The sequence below is a fragment of the Spea bombifrons genome, chromosome 1 (genome assembly GCF_027358695.1).
Source record: "Spea bombifrons isolate aSpeBom1 chromosome 1, aSpeBom1.2.pri, whole genome shotgun sequence".
NCBI classification, from domain to species: domain Eukaryota; kingdom Metazoa; phylum Chordata; class Amphibia; order Anura; family Pelobatidae; genus Spea; species Spea bombifrons.
The window spans coordinates 82,324,299-82,351,391 of NC_071087.1; the positions used below are offsets into that span (position 1 = coordinate 82,324,299).

Consider the following 27,093-nt stretch of genomic DNA (forward strand, 5'->3'; position numbering starts at 1 on the left):
TAAAGCCCAATAGGGAAGCAGACCTGAAAGAAAAGGGGACCTATGGAGACCTACAAGAAAGGAATAGTCTTCCAGTGGAAGGAGCACACCAAATGCCATAAAGATATTTAATAAAGTTTTAGAGGGGCATAAACCAATCCTAAATAATGAATTATTAAAGTATGATTCAAAATGGCAAGACTACATAGGGCAGTATGAAAGCAGACCTGATTTGGATGTACCATAATCCTCCTTTAACGACCCTAGAAGTGGTCAACTAATCAACAGTATTTTAATTATAAATGTATTGCAATATATTGCTGATATTCATTTCTTATTTGATCTGCTTATGTATATAATATACATATACACGTCACATTACTGTTATGTAGAGGCAGATTCCTGCAATCTAACGCACTGTAAACTGGAGGAACCGCCTGCCTGATCTATTAACATGTTCACAATTGCTGAAAACTGCCGGTCAAAAGCTGTGGAAATAAAGGAACAGAACATAGATCTTCTTTTTATTTCACACGATTTGTTGTCATGTTGCAGATATAAAGGGCCCTTTGTCTTTGTGCTGCTGGCTGGTCTCAGTCTCAGAAGCGTGCCTGGTTATTCCCACCGGGCTGGGCCTGGATCCTGCACTCCGTTCTTATAAAATTATTCATGTGCTTAGTGGGTCTCCAGCAGGAACGCTCTGCACTGTGCGGACTATGAAATATTAATGTTTCTTGTAGCCCTGGAACGGAGCATGCTCACAGGCCTCGGGGCAGGTGGGAGGGAGGAAAGGAGAGGGACACAGGGTGAAGGTGACAATTCAGGGAAAGCAACAGAGTTGGAACTGGAGGAAGGAAAGAACTGAGAGACAGGTGATCTGTGAAAGACAATGGAGGCAAAAAATAGACTGGGTCCATAGATCGCTAGAATTGGAGCATTTAGTATTTCGAGGCACATGTTAACATGATTTACTTAACATGCCAACAGGTGCTGCCAACTTTAGCAGTCCCTTAATCTGAAAAGGAGAGGCATTTATGATATTGCAATGTTTTGCACTGCTTTATTAACCAGCAGGGATAATAATCTGTAATAACTCGACACCAGTTTGAAACTAGTGTGGGTATTTCAGATCAGCCAATATACTGGCTCCACTTCTCATGCACATTAATGGCTGCAGATAGAAAGCTTCTAAGCTGTATAGATCCAAAGCTTTTTTCCCCCCTATGCAATTTTTGCATGATCTGAAAGCAACGGGTATGTGCATTTTAAAGCAAACACATCAATAAACCCACAGCAGGTGCTCGGAGGGGAAAAAAAGAAACATATCTGATTTTTTTTCTAATAATGTTCTTTTCTTCAATAATATGGCGGTACGCCTTTTCTCAGGGACAAGAGAAACACACAGGAAATGTAAATCCATCTGGTTACCCTATTTAATCCAGGCTGTAAATTAAACCAACCCAGCAGTTCACAACATTAATGTTTGGCTGTCCAAAGCAGCACTAATATACATGCAAACTTTGTTATTCTTAGAAATTTGACTGAATATACAACCTCTTGGTGTAAACTATCGGATCATGAATTAAAACGTGATTCTAGTGCAAAGTCTGAAAAGCGGTCTTACCAGCCCAGCAGGCAGTGGAATAGTCCAATCAGCAGGGCCATTTAGCTGGTTGCTATGGTGATAAGATGCATTTCTTTCTTTGTGCCAGAATTACTTTTTTATATATATTTTTATTAAATGGACAAATATTGCCACTTCACGTTGACATCCATTTTATCCTGGAATCTCTGCTGCATGTCTTATTTGTCCTGAGATCGAAGCGATCTGGAATGGTCATAGAGAGGGATTCTGGAGAAGTGATCTTATTACCATAACAACGAATGGAATGCTCCTGGTCATTGGACCATTCACTTAATTGCGAAGATGATAAGCCCAATTTATGAAATTTTGACATTTTTAGTAATTGATTTGTATAACTTCTGTACAATGAGTAAACAGGGCATAATGAGTGTATCATATAAGAATTTGGACTTGCAGAAACAAAAGGTGGGCCCTGCTCAAACAAGTTTACAATTCAGAAGGTGATGCGGACAATCTATAAGGAGGTGGGCTTATAACTTTTGTTATATGAGATATATGTTATATTTTGTTAAAAACGTTTGACAGATTGGCTGTCAAATGAATCTAGCATGATTTTAAATATATTTTAGAAATAATATCCAACATTTTGGATAAACCATATCTGTTATGACAGGCTTCAATAATGGAAGTATTACTATCCCACATGATCTTTAAAACCTTTACGCACGGTGGACATTTACAACTGACACGACTAAAGGTTTACACCAAATGTTAATGCCCCACCTGCAGTTTGAATGCAATGGAACCTGCAGAACGAACCATCATTTTAATTAGATTTTCTTAATCAACCATAGCAGATTTAAATAATCACAAGGTTTCTCTGTGGGAGAAAGGTTGGTACAGAAAAATGGAGGAAAATTAATTGTTCTCGCGCATTGGGTAACTCTATTTGCAAGGCATGGAACGATTTAAAGCTACCAAGTAGCACTTTTAGTCACGTTTGTGTAGAAAGTCCTGGATAAATTCCCTAATATACCATATTTTTTTGATACACAATAAATACAATACTTAAGTACAGCGTTGACAGTTTTTAAAAACTGTCTATGGCCCTTGTGTCTTCCACCTTATGGTTATATGTACTAACCCCAAAGTCAGGGCAGTTATATCAGGAACCGAGTATTAAGGTGCCTTTTCTATTTAAAAAAGTCTTATCCAGTATATTTCCATCTGCAGTAAAAGTTTTCTTGCAAGAGCTAAAGAAGAAGAAAAAAGGGTTAATTCTGTTCATCCATTCTAACCATTCTTTGTCTCTGAGTGAAATCCCCCTCCACCCACTTGATTCTCCTTTCCCTCCTTCTCTCCCTAACCTCCCACCTCCCCCTTTCTAACCTCTTGCTGGCAGGAGGCCATATTAGTTTTCACCCAGCAAAACTGTCTCCTTCTCTTTCTGCCAAGGAAAGAAGGGGGAGGAGGTGTGCTGGGTATCGAGAGGAGGAGGAGGGTGTAAGAAGAACCTGTGTAATATCATAGATGATTAGTGACAACCTACACTTTAACCCTGATAATACTGTTAGTGTTTATAATGTACAGATAACTGAACCCCAGAGATGATGGCTCCTTGTTATTTCATCCTCACCTAATACTCTGAACCCCTTACGCTAAATAAAACATGGGAAATGCATTGCTACCAAAAAGGAATAGTTTACTTCTCAGGTTTTCTTAGGTTTTACCCTTTAGAACAAGCTCTCCTTTTTAACCAAAGATAAGATTATACCAGCCTCTTGACACTGATGTGAAATTATAGCTGTTAGTTATCCTTAGTATTCACTTTTCTAGATTGTAAACTGAGAAGGAGCCTCCTCATCCTTTGTTCACAGGGGCAGCACAGCCTAATTCACAGGCTTTATTCAATCTGTATAGCGTGTCTATATATGTGACACACGATGCTCAGTTGAACAAGTTTCCAAAAGCCAGATCCAGGCAGTGGTGAGAAAGCCCATGTTTGCTATTTACTTATTGAATATAAGAAGGGCAAATAATTATCATAGTTTTTGACCAATGTCTTTTTGCCACAGGTCTAGACCTATGTTTATACTCTAGTAAACCCATATTATAGCAGAAGAAACAGTAGGAATCTACTAGATAAAAGACATTGGTGAGGTCCTCTTTCTTTGGCAGTGGTGGAAGATATGGATCTGCTATGGTCTCCTGCACAGGTACACTAGATCGCTGTGTATGCAGTGCTAACCAGACAAGACACAGCTGTTCTGCATCTTTCTGTCTCTCTCTAATAACATACATGTCCAAGAAATAAAGCACGTGGTCTGCAGCTCTGTTGGAAACAATTAACCCGATCATGCCTTAAAGAAAAAGGCATTCCAAACTTGGATCAACCAACTTTATACTTTTGGTTGAGGCACAGCACCCTGCAAAACCTAAAATGAACATAAGAAGCTAAAGCATATTTGAAAAAGTCAGATTAGTTGTTTAAATAACTCATTCAGCCACAAGTACCTAGTTGGTTAAACTTTCTCAGCAAAAAATATCTCCAAAGAACAACTACAAGTAGATTTAAAAGAGCAGAAGCTAGTTTGATACAGATACTGTACATGTATTTATTTAGTTTTTGGTAATGCAAAGTGAGGGCTTTCGACCAAAATGATGCCGTGTGTATACAGCAGTCACACATTGAAGCAGCAGTAAAGGTAAGCTTAAGACAATGGGAATTTGCTTGGTTTTCCTGGTGGCCAGTCCAGGTCTGTGATATTGAAGGTAAATCAAGTTAATAATCACGTTCAACAGGACATCCCAATCTCATGATACCCACTGTCACCAGGCGTTTCACATTTAATAACTTTGTTGCATTTATAATTAAAACATTGTGGTGTGCCTAGTCTGTTAGCGGCGCACATTTGGGCACAAGTGTGATTTACTGGATTAGCAAAACACCACAAGAATGCTTATGAATGAGGTTTAAGGAAGCACTTGAAGAAGAAAGCACCAAGTCTTGGAAAGCTATGTATTTCATCTACAAAGCAATATTAAGAGTCATTAAAATGCATCAGCAACTACAAGAATCAGAGATATGAAGCACTTTGTACTATAGGGTTTGTCATTGGCACTACCTATTCATGCTAAAGGGGGACTGCAGCTACAGTGGATATAACAAATCGACACACCCCTGTTAAATTGCCAGGTTCTTGTGATGTTAAAGAATGAGACAAAGATAAATTATGTCAGCAATTTTTCCACCTTTAATATGACCTATAACGTGAACAATTCAATTGCAAAACAAACTGAAATATTTGAGGGGGGGACACACAATAACCTGGTTGCATAAGTGTGCACACCCTCTTATAACTGGGGCTGTGTTCAATATTAACCAATCACAATCAAAATCATGTTAAATAGAAATCATTACACACCTGCCATCATTTAAAGTGACTCTGCTTAATCACAAATAAAGTTCAACTTTTCTAGCAGGATCTACCTGACATTTGCTTAGTTGCATCTCAGAGCAGAAGCCATTGTCCACAGAGAGCTTCCAAAGCATCAGAGGGATCTCATTGTTGAAAAATATCAGTCAGGAGAAGGGTACAAAAGAATTTCCAAAGCAACAGATATACCATGGAACACAGTGAAGACAGTCATCATCAAGTGGAGAAAATATGGCACAAGAGACATTTCCAAGAACTGGATGTCCCTCCAAAATTGATGAAAAGATGAGAAGAAAACTGATCATGGAGGCTTACAAGAAGCCTACTGCAATATTTAAGGAACTACAGGAATTTCTGGCAAGTACTGGCTGTGTTCTACACGTGACAACAATCTCCCGTATTCTTCATATGAATGGGCTATGGTGGCAAGACAGGAGCATTGGAAAAACATCCAAGCCCGGCTGAAGGTTGCAAAAATAAACATCAAGTCCCCCAAAAGCACGTGGGAAATGTGTTATGGTCTGATGAAACCAAGGTTGAACTTTTTGGCCAAAAGGTATGTTTGGAGCAAAAATAACAGTGTACATCACCCAAAGAACACCATACCCACAGTGAAGCATGGTGGTGGCAGCATCATGCTTTGGGGCTGTTTTTCTTCAGCTGGAACCGGGAACTTCAGCTGGAGGGAATTATGAACAGGCGTCTGTTAGAAAGCTGAAGATGAAGAGGAAGTTCAGCATGACAACCATCCAAAGCACACATCAAAATCCACAAAAGCATGGCTTCACCAGAAGCCCAGACCTGAATCCAGTTGAACATCTGTGGGGTGATCTGCAGAGGGCTGTGCACAGGAGATGTCCTCGCAATCTGACAGATTTGGAGCACTTTTGCAAAGAAGAGTGGGCAAATATTGCCACGTCAAGATGTGCCACGCTAATAGACGCCTACCTGAAAAGACTGATTGCTGTAATAAAATCAAAAGGCGCTTCAACAAAGTATTAGTTTAAGGGGGTGCACACTTATGCAACCAGGTTATTATAACGTACCCACTCAAAGATTTCAATTTGTTTGTTCACATTATAGGTCACATTAAAGGTGGAAAAAGTTCTGACATGATTTATCTTTCACTCATTCTTTAACATCACAAGAACCTGGCATTTTAGCAGGGGTGTGTAGACTTTTTATATCCACTGTAACAAGTTTGTCCTACACAAAAAAGTATATATATATATATATATATATATATATATATATATATATATATATACAGATACACATCTATAAACTATAAACCATAAATAAACTAATATAAACTATATACCATGTCCTGACACAAGGTACATGAATTTACATTTGCCGTCTTTTCAGCAGAAGCAAAGAAGCAAGTTTTCTTTCCACTCTAGACTTCCTGCTGGTTCCTGTCTCATCACCCTGCTTTGCTTTGCAGTGGATACTTCGGTCCACACCAGTTTTAAGCAGGACACGGTTTACATCAGGAACCGGGCCTAACTGGATCCTATCATTTTTTATTTTTTCGCTTTAAGGCACTTTAACTAACCAGAAACATCAGAATGTATACATGCCCAAGGGGTGAAAAAACATTTGTATGTTTCCAACCAAAACATAAGATGTTGAAACCCTTTAAATAAACCAAGTATGGGATCTAAGTAGTTGTGCAGTCAAACTAAAAGTAACAGGGCAGCACAGGTTTCTGGGTGGTGTAAGCTAACACTGCAGGATTCGTCAGTAGAACATCATGTCATCCATGAGCTCCTTCTAGCTTCTTAGAGGTGAAAAGAAACCCATTAGAGTAATGTACGACACCCACGGAATTTAGCTAATTGTTCATGAGAGTACTTGGCCTTAATTTTCTCAAAACAGGGCATAAACTTTAGTGCTGCTCTGGGGGAAATACCTTCTGCAAATTAGCAACTGTCCATCTTTAGAAGTCAGATGCTTGGTACTCAGCATGCATAAGGTGTACTGATTTATATTCAGGAGTAACGTTTATTATTATGAACTTTTATTTAAAATAAGTAAACCTCTAGAGTTTCTAGAATTTACACAAGTGTATTCAACCTGATATTTGAGCTTTGTAAAACATGAACTGCACACACTTGATAAGAACTTGCTTATTCTTCTCATGCCATGGTTTTTGCATAATCTACATACTTGGCTTCCTGTTCTGCCCATGTATTGTATATCTATGTAATTCCACAGATTATATAGAACTAAGGTGTGTGGTCACTGCTAGGCTTTAGGGTAGGCATCTTGGATACATATCTCCTGGCTTGCTGTGTGAGGGGGTTGCCTGCGATGGATCAGAAAGTAAGACTTTGTGTTGGCAGGGAAGTGTCTATAGGGAATAGCTCTAAGCAGAATGCTGTGCAGGATCAATAATGCTCACAATATTCTGCCACCCCTTGCTCATTAGAACCTACGGCCTGGGATTCTTGACAGGGCAGAGAAGCCAAGGTTTGTGTGTGTGTTCAGATTGAGAGATAATTGATTTCACACTGCAATGCGCAATATAATATCATGGTTATCTACATTCTCTTGGAGGCTGCTACTCACATGCAATGGAAGCTGAGGCATACGAACCTACATGATGCCTGTATGCACACACCAACACTATGGATATGATAGGTCTGACAACTGAATAGTAAGCACACATGCCATTATAGGTTTGTACAAATATAGAATATATACAGTAAATATCTGTAAAAAAAAATTAAATATAGAGGACCCATTTCTTTCTTTTTTGTGTTATTGTATATTGTATACCATTCCATATAACAACAATGTTGTTTTTGTTTCTATGTATGCAACTCATTAATAAAATGTAATTCCAATAATATTGTATATGTATTTTGACATGTTCAAATACAGCAGTGATATTACTGCACGTGTTTATCTACATATCTGTCTATAATATATTGTACACGTGTGTACACAATGTTAGTAATCAATAACACATGTGCCCATATTTACAGATGCTGTTTGGTTAACCTGTTAGCCAGTCCAAAAAAATCCCAATTTAGATGCCCGTCCTATCAGCAACCACCACAAAGGCAGGATCAAGATTTCTATACGGAATATTTTCTTTCGCCTAATATGACCGGTAGTGACAATTATTAAATTTGGGCAACATATATGAAAATGGAGAGAGTACTAATGGGATCCCAGTTCACTTCAATCAGGCACCCTCTGCCTGTTGGTTCCATAAACCAATAAAGATTGCAAATGCTACCTTGTAAGCTCTATATGACTCTAAAACAGATGATGATGTGCTTGACCAACTTGTAACGTATAGAGAATATATACTGTATATAGACATATTGCCTATTTGACATCCTCACACTGCTGTGCATAAGGGGCCACATTTAATCTTAGTGTACAGATAAATTAGAACTGAATGCTTCTCCTGGAAACAATTGAAAAAAGGCCTGCTAAATACATGCAGCGGTGAGTCATTGTAGAAAGGAATGAAGCGTTCTCTCTGTCCTCCCTGACCTCTACTGTTCTCCTCCACTCGTGATTTGGAAGAGGACACTGGGGATGTGTGAAGATAAATGGACTTTGCTATGACTCATCATCATGTTCCGTTGAGGCATGCACACCAACTGCACATTCATGTGTGTGCATTGTCACACTACATGAGTGGTGATCATGTGTACAATAGGATTAGGTATGTATTTGCAAAGTAGCATTACACTGTACTTGTATATATAGCTGAAGACCTAACAATCAATACATAGTCAACTGTTCGTGTGAAATAAAAAACATAACGAGTACATATTTAAATCAATCTTAGTGGTATGTATTGATGATGTGTATTTAAACGGAGTGTGCACATCATTTTAACATGATACCACATATTAATTCTCTTAACAGTCGTGGAAGGGTTTAGAGCTAGAGTAGCTGAACACTAGAATAATAGAAGAGCCATTGTGTCTGCCACAGACACTTAAGAGACAGAGGAGATGTGATGTCATATTGTTCCTTTCCTACGAATGTGTTTCTTGCTCCTAAAATGAAAATCTAGCTTAATGACAGTATGGGTTAAACTACGCGTCTCCTTATTAGGTTAAAAATAGTTCTGCTGTTTGTGATGGTCTAGATGGTAAGTTCTTGCAGGTTTTGTAGTTCTACTTGCGAGTTTTCAAAAACAAGAGAGTGGTAGAACCCATGAGATTAGGTTTGGTTCACTGTTTGATTGGTGATGGGGTTCTATAGTGTTTTGTTTAATGTTGATGGAGTTCTGGAGTTTTCAAATACCTTTCTGGTTCTGAAAACTCAAGTTCTCATAAAAAAAGAAATTAATGGTATATAATGAAATAGACTGTAAGTGTTGATGCTGTAGTTTGTCGTCCCTTCCTTGGGGTATTGTGAATAGACCTCATGGATTCAATTACAAAGGAATGTAAAATCATCATCGATGGTGGAAAAGCAGGAGGAAAGCTCTCAAAGTTACTTCTGCTTAATGATTCTCCTCATCTACTTTAAAACACAAATTCACTTTTAAGGCACATCCACTCAATAGAGTATACGAATCTATATTCTTACCTCTAAAAACGGAAAACATTCTATTTCATTTACACGCAAGAACCACACTTAATTTCAATAGCCACTAGGAAAGTGAGTCAGGAGAGAGATCCAGCCACAGGTCCTGTGCAATTGTATTAGTTAGTCCCTTTTGGGACAAGAAGCTCCTGATTATAGATGAAATCATATAAGGTGTAAGGATTCACATGCTAGTTACAGGGATATCCCAAACAAAAACATAAACTCTGAGCACAAATTAATACAAACACCTCTAGCAACAACAACATAATTACCCTAAAATGCTTTCCCTCACCGTACTGTAAATGAAATGTTGGCTACATTAGAGCTGCCACCGTCTTTGTTAAAGCAATGTGTTACTCTGTCGTTCTGTTTACACATGCTCTACACTTAATTGACACAGTAGCTCTCATTTACTTTGATCTAAATTAATTGGTTAATGGTCTCAATTTACTCAATTAGCTGAATTAGGCAGGATACGGTCTTGTGCTCCTCGCTTATTTTTTACAGGTTTTCTAATTTGGAGGTCGGACGCTGTGAAAATGGTCGATCAGTCATGTATGAGAAGGGAGGGGATGGAAGGCTCATGTTAGCCAATTCTACCCAAACCATGCGAAGCCAAGCCAATGGTTACGTTGATGAGAAAGCCATTGGATGTACATCTTTAAAGGGCTGGATTTCTCAGTTAAAAATGTAATTTATTTTTATCCAGATTACTTAATAATTTAGTAGGTGGCTATTTCATAGTAAGTCATAGACAAACTGTGAGGCATTCTTTCTGCTTTTCTGCGATGGATTAAAAAGGCATGGGTGTCCAATGGCTTCCTTAAGGATCTTAAACATTCCTCTGGTTGCAGGATTCATATAATTAACATCTAATTAACAATATGCACCTATGCAATGTGTTTTGTATCATCCTTAAAACATGTTATTTCTGTGGTCCTCTGAGACAGTGTTGGATACCCCAGTGCTACAAAAAAACACATATAGAATGAATATGTTATTGTTCTAATGAAACTGGGTAGACTAGCCCCATTGTTGTTGTATGAAACGATAAATGCAAACATGGGAACGTGATTATCCCTACAGGGTGGGGGACAGTTATAGAGGAAAAACGTATTCCAGATGTGCGGTTCAGGTCAGTGTGACACTTAGAACTACCAATACAAGGGTATTTTTTTTGAATGATTCTGAGCGATCCTAACCATGGCAAAAATGCTTTTCTGGCCTTTTGTTCTAAATTTCAGCTACTAAATCACACTCTGTATCTATTTTAGGTACAATTTAGATTTCTAATTTTTGATTGCAAATTATTCTAATTTTTATTTGAAGTATATTTGAAGTAAATAATATAGGACCCACCCTAAAGATCCATGTTAAACCTTAAATATATGACATTTTTGAGACAGGGCCACAAAAATAAAGATTTGGTAGCTTTAAAACCAACATGATAAAGGGCAGCTTTGCTATGAACTATGTGAAAAATATAGACTATGCACCAGGTTTCTCCCTTGCCAACCAGGGATCCATTTCCACGCAAAAAAAACACATTTTTTAGGGAATAATTTAACTGTCAGAATCACTATTTAAAGCAATGTTGTTGCACTGACCTGCATATCTATATATATATATATATATATCTATATATATATATATATAGATATATATAGATATATATGTATATATATCCACCAGCCATTAAAATTCAAAGAGAGAACGAGTGATTCTCACGGGTGAATCTCACATTATCATATACTTAATGTAAGCTATTACATATTTGCATTTAATTACATAATTAAATCCATGTTGGCTTAGAGAGAAAGGATAGATGACTAAATTTACGGGTAAAGGAAACTTTCAATAACAGAAAGCAGAACAATGCACAGATTCCTCCTGTGTTGTAGGAGGGAGCGATTTCGGGAGGGAGGGAAAGCAGGAGAGGGAACAGCCATACTGGGAAAGGAGGGGTCCTTGGGGGATTAGCCCTCCAGTACCATCATGAGTATAAAAATAGGTCACATCTATTCTACATGTCACTGCCTGGTGAGGATAGAGCTGGCGAAGAATTTGTTTAACCTTGAAGGTGCTGGGTTCGTTCAGCTGAAGGAATCTTGCTCTTTCAGCCTTACAACCTCTTACATTATCCAAACAAACATGCACATAGGTGACATTGTTTTCAAGGGGGATCTGGTTAAATATTTCAGCTCTTGTGAGGGGATATCCGTGTCAATGTTACAATACTATGGAGCCAAACCATATGGAGCCAAACCATATATGCATTCTACATATTTCTTTAAATAGGGAAAGTTGCTCTCTGACTTGATTAACAGGTATTTGAAGACACACGTATTTCCTCACATTTACTATAGTCTTATACAAGTTCAGATAGCTTAAATTTAGTGTGATAATGTGTAGATGTTTTTCACTTTTATACATAATTGCCAAGGTCTCCAGTTGACTTCAAGAAGTATGTTAGACACCCACGTACGTGGGCACCTATGTGGCAGGCGAGTTTTCAGGAGAGTTGTAGTTTCAATGGTCTAAATTCACTATGCAATAGACTTGTGCCAATGGACCAAAAACGATTCAGACACATTTTTAGTTTCTGTAATTAAATCCGTTGTCACTTAACCTCGTTCACTCTAGTCATTTTTACTGTGGCTGGCAAATGCCAGCTTTAAATTCCAAATCTGGAAAGATAGTTTAGATAAATGAAATATTTATTTTAGATTCAATGTTATATTTAAAGCTGTGTATGACCATGGAAAGAAATATATTTAATTGAGGGCTCATTACTTACACATACACAAGATTACATTATTATCACAGCTCATACAGTCCAATGTAAAGAAAGGAAATATTTAAGGCTCTTTGGTTAATCCTCCTCAATTTGCCAGTTGGCGTCTATTACTTTCATTATTTAAAGAGTTAATAAGACAGGATATAACCTTTGGGAAAACTAACAGGTTTCAATAGAAAAATGCAAGATGATCTCATTCACAGGATGGTCAGAATGTGATATTTGATGTCTGACAGCATCTCCTGACAAAAATAGGCATCTCATCTCATGCAGCTGGTGACCATGTACACAGAAGAATAGAGGGCAAATAAAGAAAAAGATGCTGAGCAAAGGTTAAGTCAAAGGTCCCCAAGGTGTCCTCGCTGACCCCATTCTGGAGTGCCTTCAAATTTAGGGATGTTGTTTTTAGTCCCACCACATACAGATGTGCATAAGACAACTAAATTGGTTACAAGATGAAGTTCTATAAGTGACCCAATAACAGTTTTCATTTCACAGCTCTAGTTCTGCCTGTCACAGCTTACACCAATCAGTCAGATCTTGAAACCTCATACAACTTGTTCAGTTTGCACTTGGTCTGGTTGTTATCACTTGCACTAGACCAACATCGGAGATGTTGAAAACTATACTGTATAGAGCTTTCCAAACCTCTTTGGCTTCCTTCTTCGAGCATACTCTTACTTAAGTACACTTAATGTAGAAACCTATGAGGTGTACAAAGCTCTATACTGTACAATTTTATAGATTAAGTGCTCTAATGCTGGCTCTCTAAGAAAAATGCTTCACAATCTACTATAAAGAACCATTTCTCTTGAACCACTTTATAGGCACTTTTAAAATCTCCCACAGGTAACACGGCACCTTGTTTTTCTGACAAAACCCTGTGTTACGAAATGCTTTATATGAACACCCAAGTTGAAAGTTCTGCAAGGTTTACCCCACTCCTGCTACAACAACCATGACACCAGGAATTTGACCCATAATGCCAATCTCAAAATCTTCCCTAAAACATCATCAAATAAACCGCCATGAGCTCCAGCCAAACACTTAACTTGGTCCAGCCCATCAAAATGGCAGGATACACATTATCACCAAGATTAAAACAGCAGGTGAAAAACATACCAGTCAAGAAGGACAATATTAGTAGAACTCCCAATGGTATGTCTTTGGGAGAAAAACAAAAGTTATTGGTGTCTCAATTACTTTAGATTTCACACATTTGGTCTTTCAAAGTCATACAATCTATACAAGAAGTCATATACAGAACAGGTGACAAGGTAAAAACGGTAAAGCAGTTTTATTTAGCTGCAGAGTGCAGTGAAGTCACACAAAGTAGCCCTATAGTACATCTCGTTTCCTCCACTACCTGCTGCTTCCATTCAGCCTTTTCCTTCTCTCCATGGCTAAACACAGCATTGTATTAATTCTCTTTTTGGCAAGCTGGGCATCACCACTGCTAATGAAAACCTGACAAATAATTGAGGGTTTGATGACTAGGAATAAACAAAAAGGGGAGAAGGAGGATTAGGCAGTAAATAGCTCTATAATAAGGCTTTGCGAATCCCAGTCATAAGAGCAGACTTGTTGAACACAGTGGGGAAGTATGCAAGTAATAAAGCATTTACACTTTTATTTTGTTATCTATAAAAAAGTTGACAAACTGAACACACACATCTAATATATATATACAGAGAGAGGGAGAGACAGAGAGAGAGAGAGAGAGAGGAGGAGAGACAGAAAGAAAGAGCAAGATAATTTGTATAGGACATCTTTCCATATCAAAATTTGATATGGATTTTCTATATCATATGCCATTTGTTTGCTTTGTTTGTGGCCTATGAACCCTAGGCAACACTGTTGCTTAAACTAGGTACAGCAAGGAGAGGATGGATTTCACTATGGTGTGTCTACTGTGGGGGTGTAATATGCTGCCTGTTCAGTTACCCTTCCTACCCAGGTGATTATGCTGTCTTTTCCATCCCGGCCCTTCAAGGAATTAAAGGCCAGAGAGGCAAACTAAATGTATAAAAAAAACATGAAAAAGCTAATGTCTCATTTTCAAATGTACATTAATGCTAAATGGAAATTAAGGTAAGAAAACTTACCTCCTGAAAATGTACTAAAGGATCTAACTAATACTCAAATATAAAAACTAAAACCCAAAGTAACTCACAGTAACACGCAAGGTAACTTCATCAAAGCTATCGTGACTGAACTCCAAAAAATCCCAACTTTAAAACTGCCTGAATAGACTCAATTGTTCTTAAGCTTTCAATGAAGACTGAGGAACCTTTTGATTTGTAATGTGATGAACAACTCTCTGGCACTCTAGTTTACTAAAGACACCATGGAATTACTGAATGCATGTGAATTCATGTCTGGACTTGTTTTTTTATGCTGCATAAAACCTATGTACACTATATGAGCAAAAGTAGGCACCTCTCAATATTATGGAATTTAGGTGTTTCAGTCACACCCATTGCTAACAGGTGTAACAGTTCCGGTGAAGGGTAATGATGCTACAGCATACAAAGCCACCAGTGTGCGGAAGGCTAATTCCTGTTTCAGTATGACTATGTCCATTTGCACAAAGCAAGGTCCATAAAGAGATGACTTGACAAGTTTGCTGTTGAAGAACTTGAGTGGCCGGCACAGAGCTCTGACCTTAACACTTTTGGGATGAACTGGAACCAGAGATTGCGAGCCAGGCCTTCTCGTCCAACATCAGTGCCTGATCTCACAAATGCCCTTTAGGCTGAATGAGCACAAATTCCCACAGACACATGCCAAAATCTTGTGGAAAACCTTCCCAGAAGGCAGTTACAGGCGCAAAGGGGGACCAACCCAATGTTAATGCCCATGGTTTTAGAATGTGATGTCCAACAAGCTCATAAAGGCATGATGATCAAGTATCCACATCATTTTGGTCATATAGTACGTATCGTAACACTTATGGTTTGCATTTAGCTTGGGGCGAGAGGAATTAGCCACCGGTTAACCGGTCTTGTTATGGAAAATACTTCCATAACAACTCACAGAAGTCAAGTAGCATATCTGTAACATAACAGTCTTGTAATTGTATTTTCTCCTTGAAGTAAGTTGGACAACTTCAGAAACAGACTTCCTGAAGGGCAAGCACTTTATAAATACCTTTCTTATGAGTCACAGCAGAAGTGGCTAATTTGAATCTACTGAGATACATTATAGATGCACTGTGCCTTTAAATAAAATTCCCCTCTGTATGATATATTTGCAGTCTTTGGTGTCAGGTTCCTCTGCAGCACACAGTGAGTTTGCTCTCCTCTCTTATCACCCCCCCTGCTCCTCCATGTCCCCAGTTTATTCAATCCCTGCTGCTACCACTGATCTGCCAGCTGCTGCTGCGAGTCTGTTCCCCCCTTCCTCGACACAGCTATTACCTCCCAGCTAGATCAGTATCACAGCAACAACACCAAAAGGTTCCCCTGTTGGCAGAGAGCTCCCCGCGTGCCTGCTTTGCCCATATTTGTACAATGCAATGTCATGACACTGGGAGGCCTGCCTCAGTTTCACGTTCTGTACCAAATGGTGCCCGGCTTTGATGCTCGAAGCAGAAGACAGAAGGATGGCTGCTGGCCATTTATTTTAATGGTTCTCTGATGTTCCTCTAGAAATCAAACATTTGCGTTTGGATGTATGGAAAGCATACCAAACCTGCACCTCACACCATCCTCCAAGACTGAGCAGACCCTCAAAAGAGTGTGTATAAAATTGTGAATGTTTATTTTAGCCACTGTATGCTATTGTAATGATACTCCTAGAAAATTTAAGATAATTTGTATTCATGATTTAACAATGCTCTCATTGTAATAATGGAAAAAAGAAACAAAAATAAGTTAGAAAAAACAAAAACATGGGTCCTCCTTCTCAGGTGCCTGAAAATATGTAGCCGCCAGGCCCAGACTGGCCATCTGACGCACCCATACTTTCTTAGGATGTGGGAAAGAGACCTCAAACTCAGCCTCGTGGAGGCTGGTTGGTCAAAATCTTAATTCTCATGCATAAATGGTCAATCTCAGTTGTGATACAAGAAACAACCTATAAATTATTGATCCGGTGGTACAAGTCCCTTCTGGCATAAAAGATTTAACCCGAATGACCAGACAGGTGCAGGAGATGTCTTTAGTCTCCTGGCACATATATCCACATACGGTGGAGCTGTCCTAAATTACTGGAATATTGGGGAACAATAATCAAGGTGTTGAAATATAAGGGTTTCTTCGCCACACATCCAAGGCACTAGGCCCATACAAAAGGTCATTGACAGTCCACCTGCTTCAAACGGCTAAAACTATAATACCCAGACACTGGAGGCAGACCTCACCCCCTAATATCAGGGACAGAGGCAGTAGATAAGATCAGGACAATGCAAGTCATTACTCACATGTCTAGAGGAACTGGTTCTGCTAATATGCTCAAATTTCTTTCCTGGGTATAGTACCTGAACTTGGGTCAACTATATGACACATTGCACACCTAATGCAATTTCCCCAGGAAAATGCTTAACACCCACACCGTGCTCCCTTGGAGGGGGGGGGCATCTCCACAACCACCTTACAGCCCCCAGACAGACCATTATAAAGAAAAGGTTTAAATGGAAACTTAGCACTTGAGACAACATGCAGGGTTTTCTATGTTTGTTTTATTTACTTTAATGTTCACATATTTTTGGTAGGAGGTGTACAACTTATTGCTTAATGTCTCTTGATTATAACTCACAATTATAACATATACAGCTATTGGCCACACTTATGTCATTGGTGGCCGCTAGGCTTAAAGTGCCAGGGCCACCTCTTGGTCCCCAGTCCAGCCCTGGTAGCCATCGCAGGTCCCATGGGCTGCTTTAATTTTTTGGATCGGATTCATAATATGAGGTATGAATTTGTAAGCCTGATTATTCATGTTCTAACATTTACCATACATTATCATCCAAATGTTGGGTTTCTTCTTCTTTTCGTCGAACAGCATCAAGTACACGATGCATTTTTTTGATTTCTCATGAAAAGCGGTTTCAGGGATTATTTGCCATGTTCACTTGGAATCATACTGTCCGAAACCTGAAGTGCATTTCAAGGTCAAGAACGTCAGAGCTGGCCAGATGCACTTTGTTACCTGTACCCAGTGTACTAGCAGTTTTGCAATCTTGTCTTGAACAAAACAGCTCTCTGTATCTTTCCATCATCTGAAATCATTCTATCTGGGACAGCCGCCAGTTCTCCAGCAAGGAAAATCTTAGAAAATCCTGTGCACTGCTGAGGTATTAACCCCGTCACCACCAGAGAAGCCAGCAGTACATTCCAACAAAGGTGAGTTCAATTTAAAATTAACATGTGGATTACTGAAATATAATGCACCTCCAGAAGAAGTTCATTAGGGCTAACATATTGACGGCTGACTGATTAGTTTGGTTATACAGGTGCTTTAACACACTGTAACATAATCCAAAGTTGCGGTAAAGCTACATAAACATGTACACAGTTTAGTATAACGGGTGAATTCCTCCGAACAAAATGTAAATCTATCATATGTACAGGTCTACAGAAAACAAGAAATTAGAAGCCGGAAGAAATGTTTAGAGTCAATTCAATTTTCACTGTTTACCAAGTGTAACACATCTTTTAGTGACATACATCTGATATAAACAGTGTCCCTAAATGCAAAATTAAAAACAAGCAGTGGTATAGCTCAAACCCCACTGAGGCTAACAGCACATCAGGACACACTTGGGACATTGTCAGCTTTGCTCTGGATAGGGCAGCTAGGGCAATCCTTCTGACCTCTTTGTTGCCCTCCTGCTTCTATCTGGATTCAAGCTGTTTTCTACCCATTTCTGGCCCCTTTCCTAACCCACCTGTGGCTAGCTCCCCTCTTGTGGTCTATCTCCAACCCCACTATCTCCTATATGAAGATGGAAAGGATGATTTCTGGATTAGCATTCCTTGGAATTTTCCAGCTATGTCTCGGATGTACCACAACTTGTACAAAAAAAATTCTGCCTCTGTAAATCCGTATTTATACAGGCCCACATAAAATAACGAAAGAGGTTAATTGCCAGAATTTAATTATAGTCGGAGCCAGTGAGCTATCTATTATATACTTAGATTTAACCATGTATCCCACACAAGTTTAACTATGCAGGTTGGCAGGAAGGTTTCAGCTTCCTTTATTATTCATCCTTAATATATTACACTAATACAGTGTCAGGATATTCATTCAGATGAATACAACACTTCATATGCCCAAATACAGCGTGCAAGGCTCCTGAAGTTGGGCTTGTGTGCTTATTACTCTGTCTAAAGTCTTGCTGCTTCATAAACCAAGCTTAATGCGAACCTGCCACCTACACTGTTCTTGGCATTAATGTTGTATTACTCAAAACTATCTAAAGCTTGCGCTTTCCCTGTTCACTTCAGTTAGAGTAAAATTGTTTCAGAGTTCCTTGATTGAAAAAGCAAAGTCAATTTTACTTTAGCACGACTGAGTTCAATGTCAACATGGGGTAAAAGGTACTTAATTACCATCGTCTGGTCCGGTGTGAACCATTACAGCTCCCTCCGGTCTCTCATAGGAAGCCTGAAGGGGAGACCTCCACGTCAGCCAGCCTGCGAAGTCACCAGGTATCCCCCATGCTTTCTATTCCTGAACTTACTTTCCCACCCTTCACTAATGATCGGTTTATTTCAAGGAAGGGGTTAATCATGCACATTCTATAGGCTATAGGTGCTGTAAAGTACCTGGTCTGGTTAAGTGTCTAGAAAACAATTCAACATGGCCGCTCCACAATAGATTAAGATAACTAAGCGTCCATATAACGCTTTGCCATATTGCATAACACTTTAATTTTTAGCCTGACTGCTACCGTGTGAGATAAGCTTGGCACGAAAAGAAAAGGGCTCGGTCGATTTTAAAGTGTACAAGATCTGTGGCGTTGACTTGCCTGCAGGACAGCTGTCCTGAAATAAATACCCAAAGATGCCCTTGAACACCCTTTAATACAAGAAGGAGTTAAATGTTGACATCCCAGCATGCTATGCTTCAGTTATGAGCTACCAACACAAGAATTATAACCAGGGATCGATCTAACACCCAAAAGCACAGCTGCCTTCCCCCGTTTTTTACGTTGTAGGCTAGCTACAAAGGGAGTATCGGTTTTCTTTTGTCAAGCAGCAGGTCCTTTGTTGGAGAGTCCCCCATTCACCTATTCCACCCTTGCCAAAAACCAGACTGTGGAAAAGATGAACACGCATGATGAGTTCCTGGGTTACTGGGCAGTACTTGGCCCTTGGAAAGTGTTTTCCAACTCATTGACATGGTTTGCAAACATATCCGCTGCTAATTGCAGACGCGGTGATGAGGAAATTACAGAGGTGGTTCATGGTGAAAAACAGTTGATTCTGGGACTGCTCCGGTACAAATGCTGATGCTTTAATTCTTGATTCCACTCAGGAATATCCTTGCAGAATAATTAAATATCGGTTATATTACGAATTAACCCCAAGGACATAGCAATAAGCAAACAAAAAATGGCATCCTACAATAAACTTTGTAAGAGTGTAAGATAGCAAGTCATCACAAAAAAAGAGAAAACATTCACTCCTTGACAAACTGACAGGGTGGTAGTAAAGTGGAACAAGCTTCCAGCAGAAGTGGTTAAGGCTAATTCAGAAAGGAACTTTAAACATGGACGGGGTAGGCATATGGATATCCTACATCTATGATCGGATCAAGAGCTGACTGAGGTTTTAAAGATTTTACAGCAGGAAAAACACGGAGACTAGATGGGCCGAATGGTTCTATTCTGCCGTCAAATTCTAACCAGGGACATACGATTCAGACCATGTAATATAGCTTAATAAACCCAACAGCCAGGGTGAACATTTCCCTTCCAAGCCATGCTTACAGGACTAATGTTTAAATGAATCTTTTGAAACCCACTAACCAAAAACAGGAAAATATATATTATTCTTGAGGGTTCCCTCGCACAATTGGATCCCGCATATATTTCCCACCTAATCTCACTACCCACACACTATTAATTTAGCTTTAAATGCATTTCAAATATTGCAAAGCGGAATTCTACATGGGTCCACCCTGCAGTGCTAGTGTTGATATGGTAATGGAAACGTACAAATGTATTAAAGAAGTCAGACCTAGGGAAGAAAATTAATATTTTGTGAAAGTTAGTTGGCCTTACTGCTATTCAGATACATGATGGATATTACGCCCAGCCCATAATACTTCCATAAAAAAAATATATATTAAAAAATAAATACATTTATAGCCACAATATATATATATATATATATATATATATATATATATATATATATATATATTGATAAACTGTCCTCATGCAACAAACTCCTGGAATCTGCAATGCAGTTGCAGTACTGAACATTCAGAAAAATACTTATATTGCACAGAGGATGATCCAGGAACACACTACAAATTATAACTGGCCCTGGCTCTTTAGGGCCAATGGCGGTAAATAACATACGCCTGGCCACATGCTGGATACATGCAGCACGTAATGCCCTTACATATGAGTAGCAAGTATCTCTAAGCCAGTGGCACACTGAAGAGTGTAAAAGTGCATGGACGTTGCATTTGCTCGCTGTGCCGGATGGCTAGTCCAGGCCTGTGGTGATCCATACCAGAAACAATATAGGTATAAAGAATACAAACAATATTACATAGCTATTACACCAAAGGTATAAACAAATACACATTTATGTACACGTTTAGTTATTTTACACACAAAACTAAAAGCTCCAGACCATCCAAGTGCTTCAAAGAAGTGTAAGGCAATGCTGTAGATGACATAAATATGGAGAGGCAGGTTACCAAGAAAACAGAAAAGCCCTTAGGAAAATCAAGCGGAAAGGACACAGTGTGATAGGAGTCTGCCTTTTTTTTGGCGCACGAAGACACTTCTGACCATGTACGCACGGAAAAATTCCCTACTGAACTTTCGCGCAAGCTTCCAGTAGGAAAGTATTTCCTCGACCACAGAGGCCCCAATTAAATACAAAGCCCACAGCAGGCCCACTGGAATATATGTTCAGCCTGAATCATGCACAAATGTGCCACCGCCAAACAAAAAGCCGTACGCAACAGGCTTCGCTTGGCACACACCACTTACGTCTTCTCAAAGCCGTTCCAACCGCCTTTCTATGTTTCACCAGAGTCTTGTAAAAGATCGGTGAAACATGGTTCAGTTGGGAAAAATAACCGGGAAAAAAAAAACATTCCCCGATTCACTGAACAAAACAGGCAAGTTCTCAACAAATATATAGCCATATGCCCCAAATCATTTAACTGTCAGCCATTATGTGATGATGGTGGACACAACCTGCAGCATTTGTTAATCTAGTGTGCATATCTCTTATTACCAAGCGCTAGATCCGATGACTGGACTCAACAAACAGTGTTTGTTTGCTTGCAGATTCAGCCCCAAAATATTTTAACCTTTAAATCATTCAAAGCAAACAATCAAAAAATAACCGCATACATATATATATATATCCTTTAAAAATGTATACATTCCCTCTGTGTTAATTTTCAAAGAAATTTTCCACCATCCCTCATCGTTGGAAAGGGGATGCTTGCAAGCTTCACCAGTAGCATTCCCAGCACTATATGACTGGCATCATATACACAAACTCATGGTTTTCTTTTAAGAAACAGTATCCAGAAGGCGAAAAACACAAGTAGCCCGCCAGAGAACTAAAAAAGCCGTACAGGAGTAATAAATGCGGACTTACATAGTCGTGGAACGCCTTGGCTTCACTTGAATGTTCACATGTCTCCCGTCTGTCCGGTGCTGCACAGTACAGATCCCAGAATACACTGCAGAATATTATACATTATAAGTAGATTACATTTAAAGTACAACTATAGTTAATGTTCTATTAGAAGCATAACATATGTTTTCTCTGTTATAATCATTCACTGCTATACTTTTGCATGTAGAGTGGCTCCATTTTTCTTTATATACCAGTAGGTAGGGGCCTGAGATGGTTGATAGAATACAGGACTAGCCATGTGGCCAGGTGACATGGCTACCAGCAGGAGAATGGGGCAAGCCCAGGTAGGTGGTGGAACACAAGTTCCACCAAATCCTGAAATCAGAGGCTGCCCTTATGAAATCAGTTGTGATAACCCAAGCATAAGCCAAGCTGGCCTTGTCCACTGAATACAGAAAGACCAAGTATAATAGGGAATAAGCAGTTTAAATTACTCTCCTTACACTCATCCCGCGCCAATGTATATTGTTCTATGGTTTGACATGTAAATCAAAACAGCAAAGCTACAAGCCAGCTCAGTAAATAAGGGTTCTTCATGTAGCCCAAAATATAATCTAGGCCGTTCAACACACAGATGACGACCAACTAATCCATGGTGATGGCAAACCACAAAACTTAAATTTAGATTTTAAGAGCATGGTCTGTAACTAGGCTTATAGAGCTACAAGCAGAACACTCATATGAAGCATAACTTAGTCATCTCATATAACAACATTAAAGAACATTTTTTTGATGTAGCTTCAAAACTCTGGTTTAATCAATGGATGAGGAGGCAGATAAACATTTGACGTCATTTGTGGGGATTAGTGTAATATTTTCAGGACCTCAGCTATTAAACAAGGATAAATCCAATCAGCTCTCATTATAGGTTATAGAGGGTTAACTTTTATGTAGGTACCACAGATATGACCTGGAGACAGTGGTGATAAATAAGCATTTTGTTGCTCTGTTCTACACACTCTGAATCACAGTGTTCTAACCTTTTGGACTGAGTGGACGGCTTGTTGCGTACAAAATGCAATAAGAAATTATTTTAGTTCCATAGATGCTGCTAGAGATTGATAAAAAAAAAAACTAAATCCCAATGGAGCACCAATAAATAATCTTGAAATTTGTGTCTCTCTCATAATCGATGGGTCCCTAGTGTGGAAAAGATACCATTATTTACGAGCATTTTCTATTGTAGTCAGAACATAGACAAGTCACAGCTCCTCTCCAAGGCGGTATGAATGGCTCTGGGTTCCCAAGAGTCAAATCAAACACAGAAGGAGAATCTAGATCCTACACTTTGAATCAAATCTGCACAGATTCTTCTGTGAATTGCAATTTGTTTAATTAGTGCTATTGAGAGCAGCTATTAATGTAGTGGTGACAATCCCAGCCCATAGGAAACCCTCCATATTATATGATCAGATTACAGTCTGCCTGGTCAGTAAAACCACCCAGCACAGAAAAATGTATGAAGATTTTTATAGGAAAGATTTTCTTGTAGTGGCGTAAATACATCCATACAGTTTCAATTGTCGAATTAAATGTGCTGCTTGACCTAGCCTGCCGAAGGTAGCATTCTTCCTAAACTAAACTAAATGCAGCATTACATATATCATCTATAGTTTTAGGTGAATGCTCAATTCTCACTTGACACAAAGGCAGGAGCTTATAGGTGTTGCCATAGAAGCTGTAATGATTCTTAAATCTTTTGTGTGGTTAAACCTTCAAAGGAAAGAATGAAATGACAGATCTGCTTTTTTTTGTAGATTCTTTTTTCTAAATATCTTAAAGCGATAAATGAATGTTTTGTCTAGAACGGTACTTTTAATGAAGATTACAAAATTATATAATCTCATATTATTGTTGTAATATAATATGTATTATGTAACACGCTGCTTTGTTAGATTTAGGTTATGAAGACATGTTGCCAAAACAGTTAAAGGAAAATGAAGCTTACCACCACCACGAGTGTAAAAACCCAGGAGGTTCGCCTAATGTGATATTTTTCTCCCATCGTATCTGCAAAATATATGAAATACAGGTAAGGCAAAGTTTAAAAAATAAATAAATACATATTCATAGTCTAGTAGATTGGGCTTAGATAACAGAGCTAGAACACATACCTGAAAACTATGATTGCTTTGAAATTGAATAAAATAATATTAATAAAAATAATAGTTAGAAATAAAAAAAATACTATGATGGGACTTTACCTTCAAGATCATACACCGATCTATCTCAACCTCTCTTTCCTTTCTCTCTGATTTTCTATTTTACAATCTCTTGTGTTATAAAAAAAAATGGGTCATTTTTATACTCTACATAGGACAGTCCAACCGCACGACCACAACAGTATTTGTGTGGCTTCCAGTCTTCTTGAGAAAAGCTTTGGGTTTATATCACATCCAGTCGTGATATGCAGTTGGTATTGAAAGCCAACACATTTTTCCTGTAGAACACAGCTCATAATTTGCACAGTTGGACTCTCAAAACCACGGATTCGGGAGCTCTGCAAATGTTCAAAGCAGGCATTTGCATCATCGCAGCTGTATAGAAATGATGTCAATAATAACACAAAAGCACATGTAACACTTCAACATGTAAATGGCGTACACCGTGTGGTGTAAAAGCAGTAAAAAAAAAAAGTGAGACGATTGACACACAGCATACACACACTGCTTAACACGGTGTACTGTGACACATTTCAGAGGGAGGTTATACGTGATATGCCTCACAACAGTCCCACTGTTATTGTTGTCTATGGAGAGCATTTGTCACTGACAAAAGCATGGGGCACATAACTGAATTTCCCAGGTAGCCTAAATTTGATTTCTCACCTATATAACATTAATGTACTTTTTCTGGTGAACATATATATGTGTCAGACTTGGAATAAGAGAAGCTGTTTTAGGGGTGACAAGCTGCGTCGCACGAAAAGGGAACTTTGAGAAATAATATACAGTATAAATCAAAGATAACCTGTCATTTGTACCAGCCGCAAAGCTAGCCGCTGGAAGACCCAAATATATAACGCTGCCACTGTTTGCCCCAACCCTGTGAGGCGATTTAATGCAGGAAAAAGTAGACCAAGCTAATTGAGAAGAAAAAAGAGTAAATATATTGGTAGGAATCTTTTCTAGATAGACAAAAATAACATTACATTTTATTTATAGGGGTAGGCTTATTTATGGATAGGGCACATATTAAATATTAATATTCCCACTATTTCCCCTGATTTTAAGATTCCGTTGGATGTTAAGCTTTTAGGAAAAGCGGTGTAGTGAAATACCTGAGGATATAGAAGTATAATACCTAACTAAAACGTAGAGTGTATTTTTATATAGTATAACCAAAATAATATAACATAACCAATTACAAAACGGACCAGCGTTTTTCCAGTTTTTAGGATGTTTATTATCCATGTCTATGCTTGTCTGCTTATCTCTGGCGAGCCTGCCCATATCTCAGGTGAACAGTGGGATATACTGTGTGTCTTTTCAGCATACCCCCAACATTTCAGGTGTACAAACCATGACACCTGTATCGGGAGCATGGCTAGAGGCAAGGAGCAGACAAGGCCAGAGGAGGGAGTGGGTATGGTCAGGCAACTGCACGTCTATTGATTTTAGGAGATCAGAGGATCTCATCAATTGGCCCATAATCCCAACTGTCCGCAAAAGCTAAAAATTAAGCCAGCAATACAGGACAGCAGGACAATGCCTGAAAATTGTGACTGTCTTGCAGAAATAGTGACACTTTGGGCAAACAAAAGAGCGACTAGTTAAAAAAACAAACAAAAGATGATATGAAATACTTCAATGGTCAATTACGTCTAAAAGATGGTCTCAAACCAATGTGTGTGAAATCGAAACTGAGATCCGGCAAAGAGCCCTTATAAGAATATAAGCTCATTCTAAGACTCTTAAAACATTAACCCTTTTGTAACCCACCAAAGTTTCTATTGTAGTCCGTCACTAATGGTGGCCACTAAATGGTTCTAATAGCAGTCCCTATGAAAACCATTACTCCTTAGGAGGTACAGATTTTCTGAATTGTTAAGTGTAATCAAGACGGGATTTCAGCTGTGATATACTAGTGATAAAAGCACAAGCTGGGATATCATTAAGTTGGAGTAGAATATGGAATGTTTGACACTAATAAACATATTTAAGAATCCCTGCTAAACCTGTACTGGGATCAGTTTGACAAATGTAGATTGGGTAGTCTTGCTTTTTTAAACTTCACTGAAAAAGAAAAAAAATGGAGTGTCCTTTATATAAGGCTGTTAAACTCCGGCAATAACGCCTGAAGCCAGAAGAAAAAGGATTCCCGGAGCCTGCTTCCTTCATCCACTTGCCACGTCTTCTGTTAGAAGGATAATGGAGCCCTTATGCTAGCTAAAAGCAGGTAATAAGGAAAGTAATGCAGTTGTCCTACAGCTGCTGCTCTGTTCTGGATCCTGCTGCGAGTACAAGTGTTATGAGCAGGTAATCTTAGCTTGGAATGGCAGCACTCTGCTGGGTTTCACACCTATTACTTCCTTCATACAAAGTGGGAATTAGACCCTTCTGCCACATACTGCACTTAAATATTACAGGTAGAGCCGAGCACTTGGCATCACAACAGAGAGAAGGTATTACTGTGTTACAATAATATCTTCTATTTATATGGCAGCCTTAATTGAAGTGCGCTATTCAGCGGCACAGTGAAGCAGCCACCTCACAGGTTGAACAATGGGTTCTGCAGCTCATTTTCTCTTGGCATCATGTGAATTCATTAAAAGGTTCAGTCTGAAAATTAAACGAACGACATGTCATACCGAAAGGTGCAGACGATTCAGTCATTTAAGAGAGTCAACAATATACTACACCATCGGACATATGAACCAACTTC

At 38.8% G+C, this 27,093-nt stretch overlaps 1 protein-coding gene across 1 annotated transcript in view; it reads right to left on the reverse strand.

Annotated features, from left to right (window-relative positions):
- SSBP4 (single stranded DNA binding protein 4) overlaps window positions 1-27,093 on the reverse strand; it is a 150,079-nt gene that overhangs the window by 75,915 nt on the left and 47,071 nt on the right. The window contains exons 3-4 of the mRNA XM_053465721.1: window positions 24,158-24,219; window positions 22,168-22,252 (exon numbers count right to left, since the gene is read on the reverse strand). Coding sequence (XP_053321696.1) covers window positions 22,168-22,252; window positions 24,158-24,219 — 147 coding nt within the window. The remainder of the gene's footprint in view (window positions 1-22,167; window positions 22,253-24,157; window positions 24,220-27,093) is intronic.